The following is a 16,276-nucleotide window of genomic DNA, read 5'->3' on the forward strand; positions in this document are numbered from 1 at the left end:
TCTTGCCCTAAAACACCTCAACAGAATGGGTTGGCTGAAAGAAAACATAGGCACATTATTGAGACCACTAGGACCCTTCTTATATCTCAAAATATTCCTAAAAACTTTTGGGCTGAAGCAGCTCTTGCTTCTGTTTATTTGATAAATCGCTTACCATCTAGGATATTAGGAAAAATATCTCCCTTTGAGGTATTACATAAGCTTGAACCTGATTATAATAGGTTAAGGGTCTTTGGATGTAAGTGTTTTATACTTACGGATAAGAATGACAAGCTCTCTCCCAAGGCTATTCCTTGTGCCTTTCTTGGTTATTCCGAAACTCAAAAAGGTTTTCATTGTTATGACCTTAGAGATGATAAGCTATATGTCTCTAGAAATGTAACTTTTTTAGAAAATGAGAGTGGTTTTGAAAAAAATGTTTCTCAACAAGAAAATTTTGATTACTCCTTATTTGATTTATTGTCTAGTAATGATGATATATCTAGTGATGATGAGGTATCATTAAACCATGATGAGGAAAATGATGCAGATATTGGTGAACATAACTCATCCAATGAACAAGAAAGTAGAGTTCTAAGTGAGCCAATAACCTACTCTCGTAGAAACCAAGACACCTTTAGAAGTGCTATTGATCAATATAGTGAGCTTTCTCCTATTCTTGACCATAGAAGATCTGAAAGGAATAGAAGACCCCCAACTCGTTTTGTATCTTTTGACTCTTTTTCACCCCGATATAGGGCTTGTCTTAGTGCCATTCACTCTTATTTTGAACCAAGAAATTTTGAAGAAGCTAAAAAATGTATAGAATGGCAAGAAACCATGCAAAGTGAAATTAATGCTCTTAAAAGGGCAGAAACTTGGGATTTCCAAACTCTACCTATAGGAAAGAAAACTATAGGCTGTCGATGGGTATTTAAAGTTAAAACCAAGAGCGATGGTTCTCTAGAAAGGTATAAAGCTCGCTTAGTTGCAAAAGGGTATGGGCAAGAATATGGAATTGATTACGAAGAAACCTTTGCCCATGTAGCTCGCATGGTTACCGTTAGGTGTCTTATTACTATTGCATCTATTAAAAATTGGAACATTTTTCAAATGGATGTTAAAAATGCCTTCCTAAATGGTGATCTTAACGAAGAAGTGTATATGGATGCCCCACCAGGCATGATAATTCCTAAAGATAAAGTTCTTCGTCTTCGTAAAGCTCTCTATGGTTTAAAGCAGGCCCCCAAAGCCTGGTATGATAGATTTACCAGTGTGATGTTGGAAAATGGTTTTTCCTCATGTTATACTGACACTACTTTGTTTACTAGAAAATCTAATGCAGGGATTGTAATTTTGTTACTCTACGTTGATGACATGTTAATTACAGGTGATGATGTTCAAGGAGTCAAGGGTATTAAGTCCGTCTTGACTTCAAAATTTGAGATGTCAGACTTAGGTTTTCTGACATATTTTCTTGGAATTGAGGTTGCATATTCGCAACGTGGTTATTTTCTATCTCAGTCCAAACTTGCCTGCGAGATTATTGACAGGTCAGGTATTTCTGATGTCAAAATATGCGAAACTCCTGAAGTTGTTGGAGCAAAAATGAAGATTGACGACGTTGTTCCTCTAACCGATCCTACTCCTTACAGGCAGTTGGTAGGTTCTTTAATGTATCTTAGCATTACTCGACCCGATTTGTCACATGTTATACACATCGCCAGTCAGTTTCAGCATGCTCCTACAACCGTTCATATGAGTGTTGTGCTTCGCATCATCAGATATTTGAAGGGAACGGTAAATAAGGGAGTATTCCTATCCTCTTCCTCTGAATTGAAATTGCTTGCTTATACTGACTCAGATTGGGGAGGTGACCCTAGTAACCGTCACTCCACCACTGGTTTCTGTGTTTTCTTAGGTGAGTCCTTGATCTCATGGCGATGTAAAAAAGCAACAGAAGGTCTCCCTGTCATCCACTGAAGCCGAATATAGAGCCATGGCGTCTACCACCATGGAAATTGTATGGATTCGAAGTCTTTTGGAAGATATGGGAGTGTTTATCAGAGAACCAACAAAGTTGTGCTGTGACAATAAAAGTGCAATTTATATTGCCAAGAATCACACCTTTCACGAGCGAACAAAGCATATAGAGATGGACTGCCATTATGTCAGAGAAGAATACTTGAAGAAGGTTATTGACCTGCCATACGTAACGTCTGAGTATCAGCTTGCTGACTTCTTCACCAAAGCTCTATGTTCGCCCAGATTTCATTTCCTCCTTGGCAAACTTGCGGTCATCACACCGTAAGTTTGAGGGGAGGTGTTAAAATGTATCTCCCAAAATCGTTGATGTAAATATAAATATATATATTTATATAAATAGAGATACATATACATATAATATATATATATGTATATGTATCTCTATATATAAATATATATATTTATATATATATTTTATTGTTACCCGATAAGGGTATTATTGTAATTTCCCCTCTTGCACATATTCCATTTGGAATATGCTGTATTTTTCTTTCTTTTTATTTTTGTATTTTTTTATTCTTTTTATTTTTTGCTTTTTCATAAAAGGCGCATTGGGGGTCCCCCAATAGAGTCGTTGGGGGGGCCCAACGGTCACAAATGTGACCGTTGGGGGCTTCCCAACGACTCCTTTGGGAGCCCCCTTGCACCTCCTCTTTCTTGTATAAATAGGGGTGTTTCCCCCTTGTTTTCCCTAAGCTTGAGAGTCTCAAGCATTTGGTTCTTTCTATAAAATACATGTCATTGTGCATGTTTATTACTTTTTACGCTTTTGCGTACTTTGTTCAAGTGTTGTGAGAGTGCCTTCGTGCACATCTTTTCTATATTATTTGTGCTCGTTTGCGTATTGTCTTTTACCTAAAATCTTGCTGAAATATCATGATCCAAGTTGTTTTGACTCAATCTCACCCCATAGATGTGATCAACATGATCGATTTAGTGGGAATCAGCCCTTGGATCATGTTTTTTCCAAAGAAGATTCTTTTTTTGAGTCGGGAAAAAACAGTGCTTTTATAGCTGTTGATTTCTTGCATCACCAGAAAAACTTGTACATGGGCCAGATGCCGGTGATTCAAAAGCCAGTTCCTACTAAAAAGGCGATGCAGATCACATCCAAGGGGTCAGAAAATAATAAAAGAATAAAGTTTGCTAAGTTGTTTCAGCATTATATATATACTTTTTTTTCTACCAATGCATACATTTAGAAACTTGGAAATCTCTCTTATTTGCACCATCACATGACAAACAAAGGTGAAAACTGTTTCAGGGTTAAACCTGTCAGACTGCAACTTTTCTTGAGCAGCAGGTCCATCCATGCTGAGGCTCTCATTTTCGTCTCGACCACTTTTGCTACAACTGCTTGAATCACCAACATTATGCCTTTGCATTGCACTCCTGGCTAAACGATACAAACTATCTCGGATGGATAGCTTTGTTTTATTATTCAACTGAAATTCAGAAAAAAAAAATTGCTTAGATGGTTCCACTTGAAATACATGGACAAGCTGCATATCAAAGACAGTCTGCCCTTGGCAAAAATATGAAAGTAAAAAAATGATAAATAGAAAAAATTCTGATTCAGACGAGACAGATTTCGATGGTTTAACCTGGGTGACTACATCCTGAAGCTGAGACAAGCAAGCCTCTTCAAGTGAGGTTTCATCTGATAGCATTGAGCTCATACAGGAGCTTTCCTGCGTAGCTGAATCAATTTCAACTGCAGAATTTTCCATGCTACGAGTTTCTACTTTAGTATGATCTCGAACTTCATCATGAACTTCCTTTGGCTTTCTTCGAACAGGAGTTTGATCAGTAATTGCAGTTTGACAAGCAAACCCCTGCTGTTGTTGCATCACAGATAAAGCTGCACGCATCTTCTGGCGCCTCCTCAATTTTTCAATTTTTTCTTCTGGTGTCATGCCCGAAGGCTTTGGTAAAGGATCTCCAGATCTATGTATTTTTCTATGATGTGAAGCATCATTAGATATGTAAGAAAGTGACACGTGACTGTGGCCTTCAGGTTTAATATATGGCAAGCCTGGCACGACTGGAGCTTGATGTGAGCTATAACCATAGCCTAGGTGAATGTACTGTAAATCTGTGTCCATATACCTAAAGGAATCAGATCTCCACGGTTGCATTTCTTGTGCTTTGACTGGAGAAGCATATACTTGAGACATCACGGGTGCAGAACTTGAAGGTGTAAGGTTTTCTTTCGTGGGATCATTAACAAACGAAGAATCTGCTCCAGCATGTTTCAAAGATACACCTTGTCTCTTCCCTTCCAATTGGTTTTGACACTTTGATAATGTTCTTTGTGCATCAACCTGGCACAACAATAATAAATAATGATATTTGATATACTTTAACTAATTGAGAGAGAGAGAGAAAGAGATTATGAGAGATTATCATAGAAATCATCTGCTCAGTATAGATCTGCCACCAAAAGCATCAGCTAACCTTAACCATGGCCAATTTACAGATGGAAGAATTTATGCCATCTCTCATCCACGATTACCATAATGCAATATGAGGCTATGTATTATTAAACACAAGAAAACAAATCTAAAGAACTTATCAGCCTTATCAAGCCTACGAGAATCACAAATAGAAAAGGGAACCTCTAAGTCCAATCCACTCAAACAGTATACAATCACAAGCCAAAATGGCCTACATTTGGTGACATGTGCCTCTAAGGTAATCTGAAAAGGATGCAGAATGTATCAATAGTTATACTACTATACTTGAAAAGCACGCAGACATGTTTAACAAGCTTAAGTAAATTTTGTAAGGAATAAGAAAAGAAGGTTCATACATCCAAGTCCACATTCCTATGGAAGAAAGACAATACAAATGGACATGTTTCAGCTAAAATCCTTTCAACCTTTTCTCTGTGTGTAGACTTATCCACCTTTTCTAATTTTCCATCCAACTTTTCTCCACACAAAGCGCAATTTGGTTGAGCCAGATCATCTGCAACACAAATCAAAGGCAAGTGAAAAAGACAACTGGTATTTTGCAGTACAGTATTTCTCATTTCAGTTGATAACAAGAGCACAATCACAAAGAATTGTTTCCCCACCAGCATCTTCCTGCTTTTTTACATTCTTGAATGGAAATCTGTCCAAATCTGATGACCTGAAGACTGATTTAGCATCAGTGTCATCAGTTCCAAGAGAAGAAGATGAAGCCCAGGCCTGGTCATCTGCATTATCTGCAGTCTGTTGACCAAATGTTGCATCACAATTTCTGCAAAATGATACGAGTCACAAGAAATGGTACCACCCAGGAAACACTTCCTATCTAAAAATTCAACATACCAGGAGGGTAATCATTCATAAATAAAACTTGATACTCAACTAAAACACAACCCATGAAAAGTTTAGAAATGAATTTACCTGAACATTTTATCCACATCATCGAAATTCCCAATATTCGGCCATCCATAACCTAGGAAATTAGCAGTCTCTTTGTCCTCAAGCTCACTTCCAAATAATTCAAGATCAGTCTCTGTTGGAGAGATATCACTAAGTGAGAAGCGACACAGGTCACCATAGTTCACAGAATTCCTATTACTCAGAATAGGATCACCATCAGAGAACTCAGAAATCAAAGTATCATCAACTGTCTTATCCTCATAGTCAGACATCTTATTTTCTCCTTCAACTAACACTTCCACCTTGTCAGCACACTCTGTGCTGTATGGACCAGTAAGTACATTTTCAGGCCAATGAGCACTCTGAGCTGCTGGAGAAGGTGGTTTTTTTTTGGTGCCCAAATACAGCGTACCTCCATTTTCTGCATCAAAAGCATTGTCATTTCCAGATATAGTGCCATCTGCACCTCTTTCAGTGGAGCTCGCTAGCTCAGGACAAGGTTTCTTAGTACAATCTACATGAACAGCACACGCATTCTCTTGCCCAGAGCCAGGATGAGGCACTATATGGTCATCGCTCTTACCAAATTCATCCCAGACAATATCTTCAAGCTGGAATAGTAAAATAAAAAATAATAATTAGCTCTATCAATACCTTGAACACAATTTTAACGATTATGCACAAAGTGCTTATCTAAACACTTATGCATGAGTACAACCAATAGACATAATGGAAAAGAAAAACAGATATAGAGAATAATCATGGCATGCCATGTGAAAGTCCATTCCTCCAGCAATCACACACACACACACACACAAGAATCAACAATAGTTTTATCAATCCCAGCAAAGCGATAACATGACAGCCTCCAATAACATAAGTTTTCCCATATTGAAAAAAAAATGAACAGAAATTTAGTAACTAAAAGACAATGCATGAAACATTTCACAATGATTCACAAAATGAAGAAACCGGGACAGATATTGTGCAACTTAAAACTAAGCTAGGGTTGTGACTTGTGACGAAAACATTTCGCCAGCCATTTCATTGTAAAACATTATACATAACCATAAAATGGGAGGTAGTCTTACTACTGCACAATGGCACCTCCTTTACCTTCCACAATTTCTGGACATCAACAAAAGCAAAGGTTCATGGAATATCATATTATAGATAAGCAATAGGTAAGCAATTGCAACAGGTCAACATCAACCAAATTAATGTTATCTAAGCAGTGAGACATCAAGGAAATTGCCTCACACTTACAAAGCAACAAGAACTTCACACAAGATGCATACTCATACATTACGCTTCCTTCTCGTATAAATAGCAGTTTCTTGCTCCCAAAGTTATCGAAGTAAAATAAAGATAGGAAGAAGAGGTGACATCGATCAAAAAATGCTGTCAAATAATGAATAATGTTAGTTTTTTAGAAACATCAAATAATTTTTATTTTTTTGTTGAAACATCAGTTACAAGTGTACTTTTTTTTAATGGCAGCCTTAACAACAACACTAATATGTTGTCTTTTTTTTAGACTTCAAATAAGAAAATAGAGAGAAAAACTTCAAGAACAACGACTGCAGCAAGGTCATATCAGAATCAACTAGAAAATATGCATTTAAGGAAGATAAACAGAGAACAAACTAAAGGAATAAATAAAATAAGAAGGTAGATGGCACTATATTTTAAATAAAAATAAAATAGGGAAAACTTGAGACAGAAGAAAAGGTCGATAAAGAGAGAAATAAGAGATTGCAAGGGATTTAAAATAGAGGAAAATGCAGCCTTGATCTAATCGAACTTACCTCTTAAGGTACTCTAATACTATGTTAAAATCTGCCATCTCAAAGTACGTGCCCTGCAAGAATGAATCTTCTGAGAAAGAAGAGGAAGAGCTAAGGAAAAGGAAGAAGATTAGGGCCAAAGACGTCTAGCAACTCTCTTAGGAACAGAGACTAAATATTTATGTTAAACACATGAACAATTACACAACTGCCCTCAATGGGCCATATGCACAACACATCCCATAAGGGACTCATATGAATCAAAACTGATCTAGATCCAATGGTCCATAACATGATACATGTATTCTTATTCTTAACACTATGAGCACACAAAGCACATACAGATGGACTATCACTATGCCAAAGAGAAATATTTAAAGTGTAGCCTTCGCAGAGTTGCCCTATGTGTCTTTAGAATACGGGCTTGTAGATTTCTTTACTAAAGTGTAGCTTTTGCCTCATTTTTCTTTATCCCTAACAAACTTTTGGTTCTTACACTGTAAGTTTGAAGGGAAGATTTTATATATATATATATATATATATATATATATATATATATATATATATATATATATATATATACACACACACACACATTATGTGTATATACTGTTTTTAAAGAATATATGTATTTTTCTTTCATTATTTTTTATGTATTTGTCTTAACCAATTGTATTTGTGGTGATTAGATGTGTGGCTGCATAACCAAATGTGTAGTTGTTTAACGTTTAAGAACATATATATGTTTAGTTAATCTTATTACATAAATAAATTGTGTTCTTGTATTATATAATTTCTTTTGTTTTTTTAGATTTTTAAAGAAATTTTTAGTGAAATTTATGATTTTTTATGATACGATACGTATCTTACTTTGGGCCCGACTGATACGGATTACGATACAATATTTACAACCTTGAAATAATATAATGACAATAGTTGCACTCGATTTTCAATCGGTTTTCACTCACTACTTAAGTGCCCCATTGTCATGCTGGATCATTTGACGTCATCTTCCCCCCAAAAATTCAATGGGAAGAAAAGAATACAGATTTGTTACCTTAGCCCACTCCCTTTAGTGAAAAAATGATGGAAATGCACCCTTCCGTGAGAAATCTGCAAAAACCCTCTCCCTTGCACAAATCAGCCCTCAAATCATTGTCACGCCTCTAAGGGTGTGTGGGTTCTCCTCTAAAGGCCTCTACACAAATGAGAGAATCGGCTCTAAGGAGGTTTTTAAAACCCAAAACTAAAAAAGTCGAGTTTCAGCCCTTTTAAAGTGTGTCAGACACATATCATAAGATACATCATGTATCGTATGATATAGTATAATACAAGGTTGTATCATATGATATAGTTACGATACACACTCATATCACGATACAAGTGTGTATCGTATCGAGTTAGGCAACAATTATGATATGTATCATACCATATCGTATAATACATATCACTAATTTGATAATACCACAATATTATCACAAGAATATTGTGATATTCTCGGGATAATATCATGACATTATCAATTATTGCTATTGTTTTTATTTATTTTCTACATCTTAGATGTGCTTATCTTCTTTATTTTGAATATTTTACTTATTTCTTTTATTTTATATATATATATATATTTAAACATTATATTTTCTTACTTATTTTTGTTATTTTTATATATTTTTTGTTTTTTTAAGCCTCAAGATTTTCTCAAGATTTTCCTGAGATCTATCACCAAACCTATAATATCGCAAGAAATAGCCTCGCCAAGATATAGTCGATACCGATATTTGTGACTATGGGTACACACTCGAAACAATGGGATTTGTACCAGTATCCTTCATCTGGAGCATCTTCATACACCTCTGCTAGTTAGGTATGCCCAAGCCACGATTGAGCACTCGTATAATTGATTCAAATGTTGTTTATTGTAATGTCGCGTAATTTCGTACTTAGTTATTTTATGATTTTGTCGAAAATTTGGCTAAGTCTGGGAGAAAAATCGTTTAAACCTCGACATAGGGCTGATGCTTGTGATTTTGGGCTTAGCTCAGGTCTCATCAGCAAGGTCGAGGTGAGCCAATCGAAGCGTAAGAAAGAGTTTTATTTTCGACCTTTAAATTCAAGCGAAATTCGAGTAAAATTCGGGTTATTTTTTGGTGAAATTCAGAATCTGATATTCGTGTAATATGCCGTTGGATGCGTCTCGGAATTTTGACCACAACGATATTTTATTTATCTGAATTCGAGTTTCGGTTGGCCCGAAAATCACATTTTTCCTAAAAAAGAGCAATTTGTCGGGTTGGATTCGAACTTGGATCGGACTGGATCTGATAGTTTTGATCCGAATTAATATGGATCTGGACTCTATCCAAGACCCATATTAATTCGGGTTTGGTACAGTCCAAAACCCATTTGGATTTTTGGAAATGGATTTGGATCTTAGATCGGGATCCAGATCCAAATCTAAATCCATGCTCAACGATTTTATAACTTTAAATTGACTAGATAGCTTTAAATTGAGGTTATTTAGTGTTAGGAAGTCTTTTATGTTATTAAAATAACAATCGAAAATTTCTAGATATTTATTAATTTATAAACAATCAATAATTAATTAATTAACAAATTAATTAATTTAAATTTTGAAATTTGATTTAAGTTTTGGTTTAGGAATCTAAGAGAGCCTTTAAACCCATGTAAAATCACTTGAGAAGGGTCCTAGTTCAATAAAATAACTTTTGGAAGATTCTTGGTATTTATATTCATTAATAAAGGAAAAATAATTAATTAATTAATTAATATTTTTTATTTAACTCCGAGGTTTAATTTTCTAGAGTGTTTAGGACTCTTTATAGAGCCTTGTCCATGCTTTAGTAGCTTTAAGAAAGACTTTTAAATACGTTCAATTGAGAAAAGTCAACATTTGAGGAATTTTGAAAATTTCGGAAACTTGGAAAGAGAGTCACGTAAGGTGAAGGCTCTCTCTCCAGCCCATTTTAGAAGGGGCTGGAGAGAGGGAAGGGCGTCACCCCCTATGCCTATAAATAGGCCTCAAGGCCTAGAAAAAAAATGTAAAGTGTAGAGAGAAAGGAGAGAGAGAGAAAGAGAGAAAGGAGCAAGGAGAGGAAAAGAGAGGGGAAGAGGAAGAAGGTGGTTCCTTCTTCGATCGTCTGGTGCTTTCCACCATTTATTTTTCTTGTTCTCTTCAATTTATGAAAAGGTATGGGTCTCCTCTCTTGAATCGAGTGAGGTATTGAATATAGGTGAGATTTTCATGCAATATTTTGTTGAAAATCCATGTAATGCGAGGAAATATGGATGGTTACCTTTAAATACATGGAAGCGGATTCATGGATCCTCTTCCATGGGCGCGTTGAGGGTTTTTTTCACTCGTGTTCAATTAAAATTTTGTACATGTCAGAATTTTTAAGTAACGTATATAAATTTGTTTAAAGCTTATTCTTGATGGAAATCGATTTTCCATGGATGGATCACGTTAAAGGTTAACTTAGATACATATAAAAAGATGTTGAATCAATGTTGTTTGCATACATTCGTAAATCTGAATATGTATGCATGTTGTCCTTACGATTCGGTTGTTGTCTCACACTCTTTACATACATGTATTATTAAGCTATGAGATCCCATGGTCATTCATGCTTAAATGAGAATGTGTTGCATGGGTTTAAAGAAATATTCTGAATTTTATGATTATTGGTTTAGTAGGTGAAAGCATGGGCAAATGAAAATCTACTTGTGTACTACTCTTTTGAAGTAGGTAATTATGAACCACTTGTGCATGAGCTGACACATGCACACACCTGTTGAAACATTAAAAGAAATAAGTTTCTATGGTTCGGGCCGACTGTCAGCATGTCCACAGGCCCGGCTGGGCCTGTGTAGTGACTGCCAGGCCCAGCGGACTGAGCCGGCTGGGCTGGAGCAGAACCCCAGTCGAGCCAGTCGGCTGGGTACAGTGTATTTCTCAAAAATAAAATAAAATATCGCAGCAGGCCAGCCGAGTGCAGCTCAGCTGGCCAGGCGTGACCAGGTACGGCCACACCTTGATAGGCCGCAGGCCCAGCTGAACCCATTCAGCTGGCCTGGCCTGTCATACTCTTGGAGCCCAGCCTAGTGGCGGCTGGGCAGCAAAAAAGAATATTTCTTTTACATAAGTGTTCACTTATGAAATTTTCCAGATGTTTGCACTTGAATTGAAATGGACTGGTACATTCAAAAGAATGAGGTTCCCCATACATGCATTTGGTTGGGTATACACATGAGCGTACATGTATTTAGGGCACGTTATGTTATGTTTAAACAAAGAAATATTACATAGTTGTCTCATGTACAGGTGCCTACCTGAATTAACGTGGGTATACATGTATGTAGCTGCATGGATGTTCACATGTGTCATTAATAAATGAAAACATGACACTCAAAGAAAACATGCATTGACATGAATATATACACTCAAAGAAACATGCATTGTCGGGAACATGTATACTCAATGAAAGTATGCAATTGACATGATTATGTCTAATGAATGGAAGCATATATTTAATATGAATGTGTGAAATCATAAACATGCATATGACGATCATTGTGGTTTCACGCACATTGCTAAGTTGGCATTTATGAATGGGTATTGGAGAACATGTGTTTTATTTCAGATATTGCATGTTGTTATGATTTTTGTGGATAATGCATCGATGATCCAAATGAGTCATCGTAGGCTTGGTGGGCCTTAAGCTTTGGTTTGCTCATGCTTTTCTTATTTAATGCACCGCAAAAATCACATTAATATTGTTTCACTATATTGCATTGTTCTATGCTTTTCTTCGGGCAATGGTCCCATGATTGTCCTCACATGGGGATATGCAAACTTGTGTATTAATTTTGCATACTGAATTACAAATTAAAGAATTTGTTATTAATAAACAAATAAAAATAAAAGAACAGTATAATATATGTTCTGAGATATCCTGTCGTTAGAATGGACTCTTAGAGTTTTTATTTTGGGAAACCACGAGAATACAAAAACTCTGTGTGCATTATTGATTACCCTTGAACCTGATATTGAGGTTTTTTCTCCTAGCTACGGTTTTATGGAGAATCTGCAACTTTACCTGGGGATGGTGTGTAGACACAGTTGCTGTTTTGGTATATCAAGAAAGTGACACTATTAGATGTGAAGGTCCTTAGTGTCCCGACATTAGATGTGCAGGTCTAATGTTCTGAAAGTGATTCGGTCGAGGGACAAGTTTGAAACTCAGTAATAAAATACAACTTTGTGTGCTAAGTTACCCTGAGAACCCTACTTAACCTCTAAAAATTTTACTCGTTTGGTGTATTCGCAAGCAACGATAATAAAAAAAGAAACTTAAATTGTGTGCATTCTAATAGGGGCATGCATATAATCAGAGAACTTGTTAAAGATAATAAATTATTCATGCATATGCACTGACATCATGCATTTTTTCCTGTTATGCATTAGATTATGCACAATTGATATTATGATATCGCACCATGTTGTATGCAGAATATCTTTACTGCTTAAATGAAATTATGAAAGTTGTTCTAATAATATTTTTCTAAATTATGGCATGAATTTTATCTGTATTTTTTATGCTTATTTGTTTCACTAGAGGGATTCGTACACAAAATTTCTTGAATTTCTGACACTCTTACTTTTGTGTTTTTCGCAGCCTCAAGAGATCAGTGAAGTGACTTGCTCAAGAGAGGATCTACGAAGGGACGACACGGCTGCTTGATAGATTCTATAGAAAACATGGCTCTTTTCTTTTCATTTAATTATTATGCACTTTGATAACTCTTCATTTGTCGTATTGACTCTATTCTTTCTGAAATAGTAAATGATGGCTTGTTATGGTATGGATGATAAATGTAAGATTTCTTGTGGTTTGTTTGGTTATTCAGGTCTCTAGAAAGATTTCCGTAATGGTTTTAAAAAAAACAACATTTTTTTGTATGAGTTGGGATCATTACAGGTTTGGTATTACAGCAATCACAAAATCTTACACATTTATCAGCTTTTAGCATTAAGTTTTAAATTGTAGTAAGTGGGCCATGTCCTGAAGTGTCAGCAAGTCGTGCCTCGTCCTCTAGAACAGTTTCTTTCACTAGTAAGGCTATTTGATATTTTTATTTAAAGTATGTGAATTTCTTATGATTGATTGCATTCATAGTTTAAATTCTCTTTTGGTGTGACTATATGAATGTATTTGTCTGAAATCAATCCTAAGAGGGTAGGATCGATCGAGGTATAATTTTTCAAATTTTCATGTTTTAGATTTATCAACGCATTCGTGCTTATTCATCTTTCGAGGCTCCCGTGGATTGGCAGGAGGAGAGGGAGTTCATGATGAATGCCCTGCACACGCTGACAGAGATAGTGACGGCGTAGGTGGCACAAGGAGCTACTTGTATCCACCCCGCCGAGAGTGTTCCGAACACATGTAGTGTTTCCTTCGAGAGGTTCCTGAAGTTAGACCTGCCAACCTTTTCAGAGAAGGCCAACTCGGAGGTAGCTGAGAGCTGGGTCGAGGAGACTGAGCGGGCGTTCAACGTTCTACCTATCCTCGAGGACAGGAAGAACCCTTTAGGCACGTACCGTCTGAAGGGTGATGCCAAGAAGTGGTGGGACACCCTGGAAAGGGCAAAGTATGTTGATTTGGACGTGGTTCCCTAGGAGGTGTTTAGGGAGGAGTTCCTGGACACCTACTTCCCTTCCTACACTCGGGAGTAGATGCAGCAGCGATTCCTTAGCATGAGTTTGGTGGAGTATGACACCAAATTTAGGATCTTGAAGCGGTACTGTCCGAACTTGTTCGCTGGTGAGAAAGCAAGGGTAGCCAAGTTCAAGCGCGGGCTGAAAGACGGGCTGCAGACCTGAGTGTTGATGAGTCGGCCTACTATATTGGCTGACGCGATTGAGTCTGCTATAGTCCTAACGGAGGACTGTGAGAGGTCCAGAAATGCATTTTAGAAAGAAGGCAGCAACGGAGATGGTTCTTCGAGCGGAACGAGGAAGATCCCACCTGCAAGCGGGAAGGCGCAGGGTGGCAAGAGGCAGCGGACCCGAGAGGGGCGTCAGCAGGGCACACAGCAGGGTCGACCTCAGCAGCGGCAGCAGGGAAAGGCCCAGTCAGTATGTCACAAGTGCAACAAAAGTCATCCTCTGGGCTTTTGTCCGTTGTTCAAGAGGGTCCGCTACTAGTGCCAGCAGCCTGGGCATATTGCTCTATATTGTCCGAACAAGCCAGCGGCTTAGGGAGGATAGCCATAGTAGCAACCACCGCAACAACAACAGCAACAAGGTCAGCGCAGGACCAACAGGCGAGTCTACACGGCTACAGCAGCCACTCAGAGCGATCAGACTAACCTGATCGAAAGTATCTTACTAGTCGTCGACTATGTCACATGGGTGCGGGTGCAGGTGCGGGTGCGACACGGGTGCGGCGCAATTTTAAAATTTTTGGACACGCGGACTCGGCTATATATATATATATATATATATATATATATATATATATATTAAAAGATATTATTTTATTTTATTTTATTTAAAAAGTGCACAGTCACAGCACTGTGCGCACTGTGCGCACTGTGCACAGGCACTGTGCACAGGCACAGGCACTGTGCACTGGCACAACATTGTGCACTGTGCATAGTGCACAACACTGTGCACTGTCTCTTTTTATATAAAAAAATCATTTTTTTAGTTTTTTCAATAGACATTTTTGGACTCGGTCAAAGTTGACCGAGTCCAAAATGTGGACGGACTCGGCCTCGACTCGTTGACCGAGTCCAGGCCGAGTCCGAAGCCGCACCCGTGTCGGGGCGTGTCGACTCGGGTGCGGCACCTCCCTAGCCGAGTCCGTGTGACATAGGTCGTAGATCACTTTGCACGTGTGATGTTTGATTCGGGTGCGACCCACTGTTTTATTTCTACTTCGTTTGCAAAATTGCTCGAATTGATTCCTTTTAGCCTTGATAAGGCTCTTGACGTGATGTCACCTATGGGTGCATCCTCTTCCTGCAGGAAGTATTTTCCGACAGTTTGCATTGTTATCGAAGGGCATGAGTTGTCTGCCGACTTTGTCATACTAGATATGACATTTTATGATATCATTCTGGGTATAGACTGGTTGACTAGACATAATGCTACCCTAGAGTGTCGGGGCAAGAAAGTTATATTGGAGCGTCCCGATTTGTCTGTGTTGTTATTCCATTCGACGAGACCGGTGAGCGAGATGAAGATCGTCTTAGCCTTGAAGATCTCCAAATACCATAAGCAGGGTTATATGGTGTTCTTGGCTAGTGTGTCTGTGTAGAACAGTCAGGCGACACCCTTGGAGCAATTAGACGTTCGTGAGTTTTCGGATGTCTTTCTCGAGGACTTGCCGAGATTGCCACCGCATCGAGAGATTGAATTCTCGATCGAGTTAGTGCCTGGTACGGCACCTGTTTCTCAAGCTCCGTATCGCATGACACCTACAGAGTTAGTGGGGCTGAAGAAGCAATTGCAGAAGCTTCTTGATAAAGGTTTCATCAGGCCAAGTGTATCTCCCTAGGGTGCACTGGTCCTCTTTGTCAAGAAGAAGGATGGTTCGATGCGGCTTTGTATTGATTACCGCATGTTAAACAAAGTGACGGTGAATAACAAGTACCCCTTGCCTATGATCGATGATTTGTTCAATCAGCTGAGGAAGGCAAAGGTGTTCTCGAAGATCGATCTTCGTTCTGGGTACCATCAACTGAGGATCAGGACAGAGGATATTCCGAAGACCACATTCAGGTCCAGATACGAGCATTATGAGTTTCTGGTGATGTCTTTTGGACTCACCAAGGCCCCTGCAGCGTTTATGGACCTGCTGAATCGGGTTTTTAGTTTGTGGCTGGATTCTTTTGTCATCGTGTTCATTGATGACATTCTTATCTACTCTGAGAGCATAAAAGAGCACCGAGAGCATCTACGGATCGTATTGCAGACACTGAGAGAACATCAGCTCTATGCTAAGTTCTCAAAGTGCGAGTTCTGGATTGATAGGGTGATGTTTCTCGGCTACGTGATATCCG

At 38.0% G+C, this 16,276-nt stretch overlaps 1 protein-coding gene across 5 annotated transcripts in view; it reads right to left on the minus strand.

Annotated features, from left to right (window-relative positions):
• LOC149847009 (protein LNK1-like) overlaps positions 1-16,276 on the minus strand; it is a 46,458-nt gene that overhangs the window by 21,716 nt on the left and 8,466 nt on the right. For 3 of the 5 annotated variants that reach the window (XM_089996742.1, XM_089996743.1, XM_089996744.1), the window contains 5 exons: positions 5,421-6,010; positions 5,105-5,271; positions 4,838-4,995; positions 3,630-4,349; positions 3,298-3,470 (listed from right to left, as the gene is read on the minus strand). In XM_089996742.1, the coding sequence (XP_089852868.1) occupies positions 3,298-3,470; positions 3,630-4,349; positions 4,838-4,995; positions 5,105-5,271; positions 5,421-6,010 (1,808 nt within the window). The remainder of the gene's footprint in view (positions 1-3,297; positions 3,471-3,629; positions 4,350-4,837; positions 4,996-5,104; positions 5,272-5,420; positions 6,011-16,276) is intronic. The other 2 variants (XM_089996745.1, XM_089996746.1) reach the window with 1 other exon arrangement.

The sequence above is a fragment of the Nuphar pumila genome, chromosome 2 (assembly GCF_984573655.1).
Source record: "Nuphar pumila chromosome 2, dmNupPumi1.hap1.1, whole genome shotgun sequence".
NCBI classification, from domain to species: domain Eukaryota; kingdom Viridiplantae; phylum Streptophyta; class Magnoliopsida; order Nymphaeales; family Nymphaeaceae; genus Nuphar; species Nuphar pumila.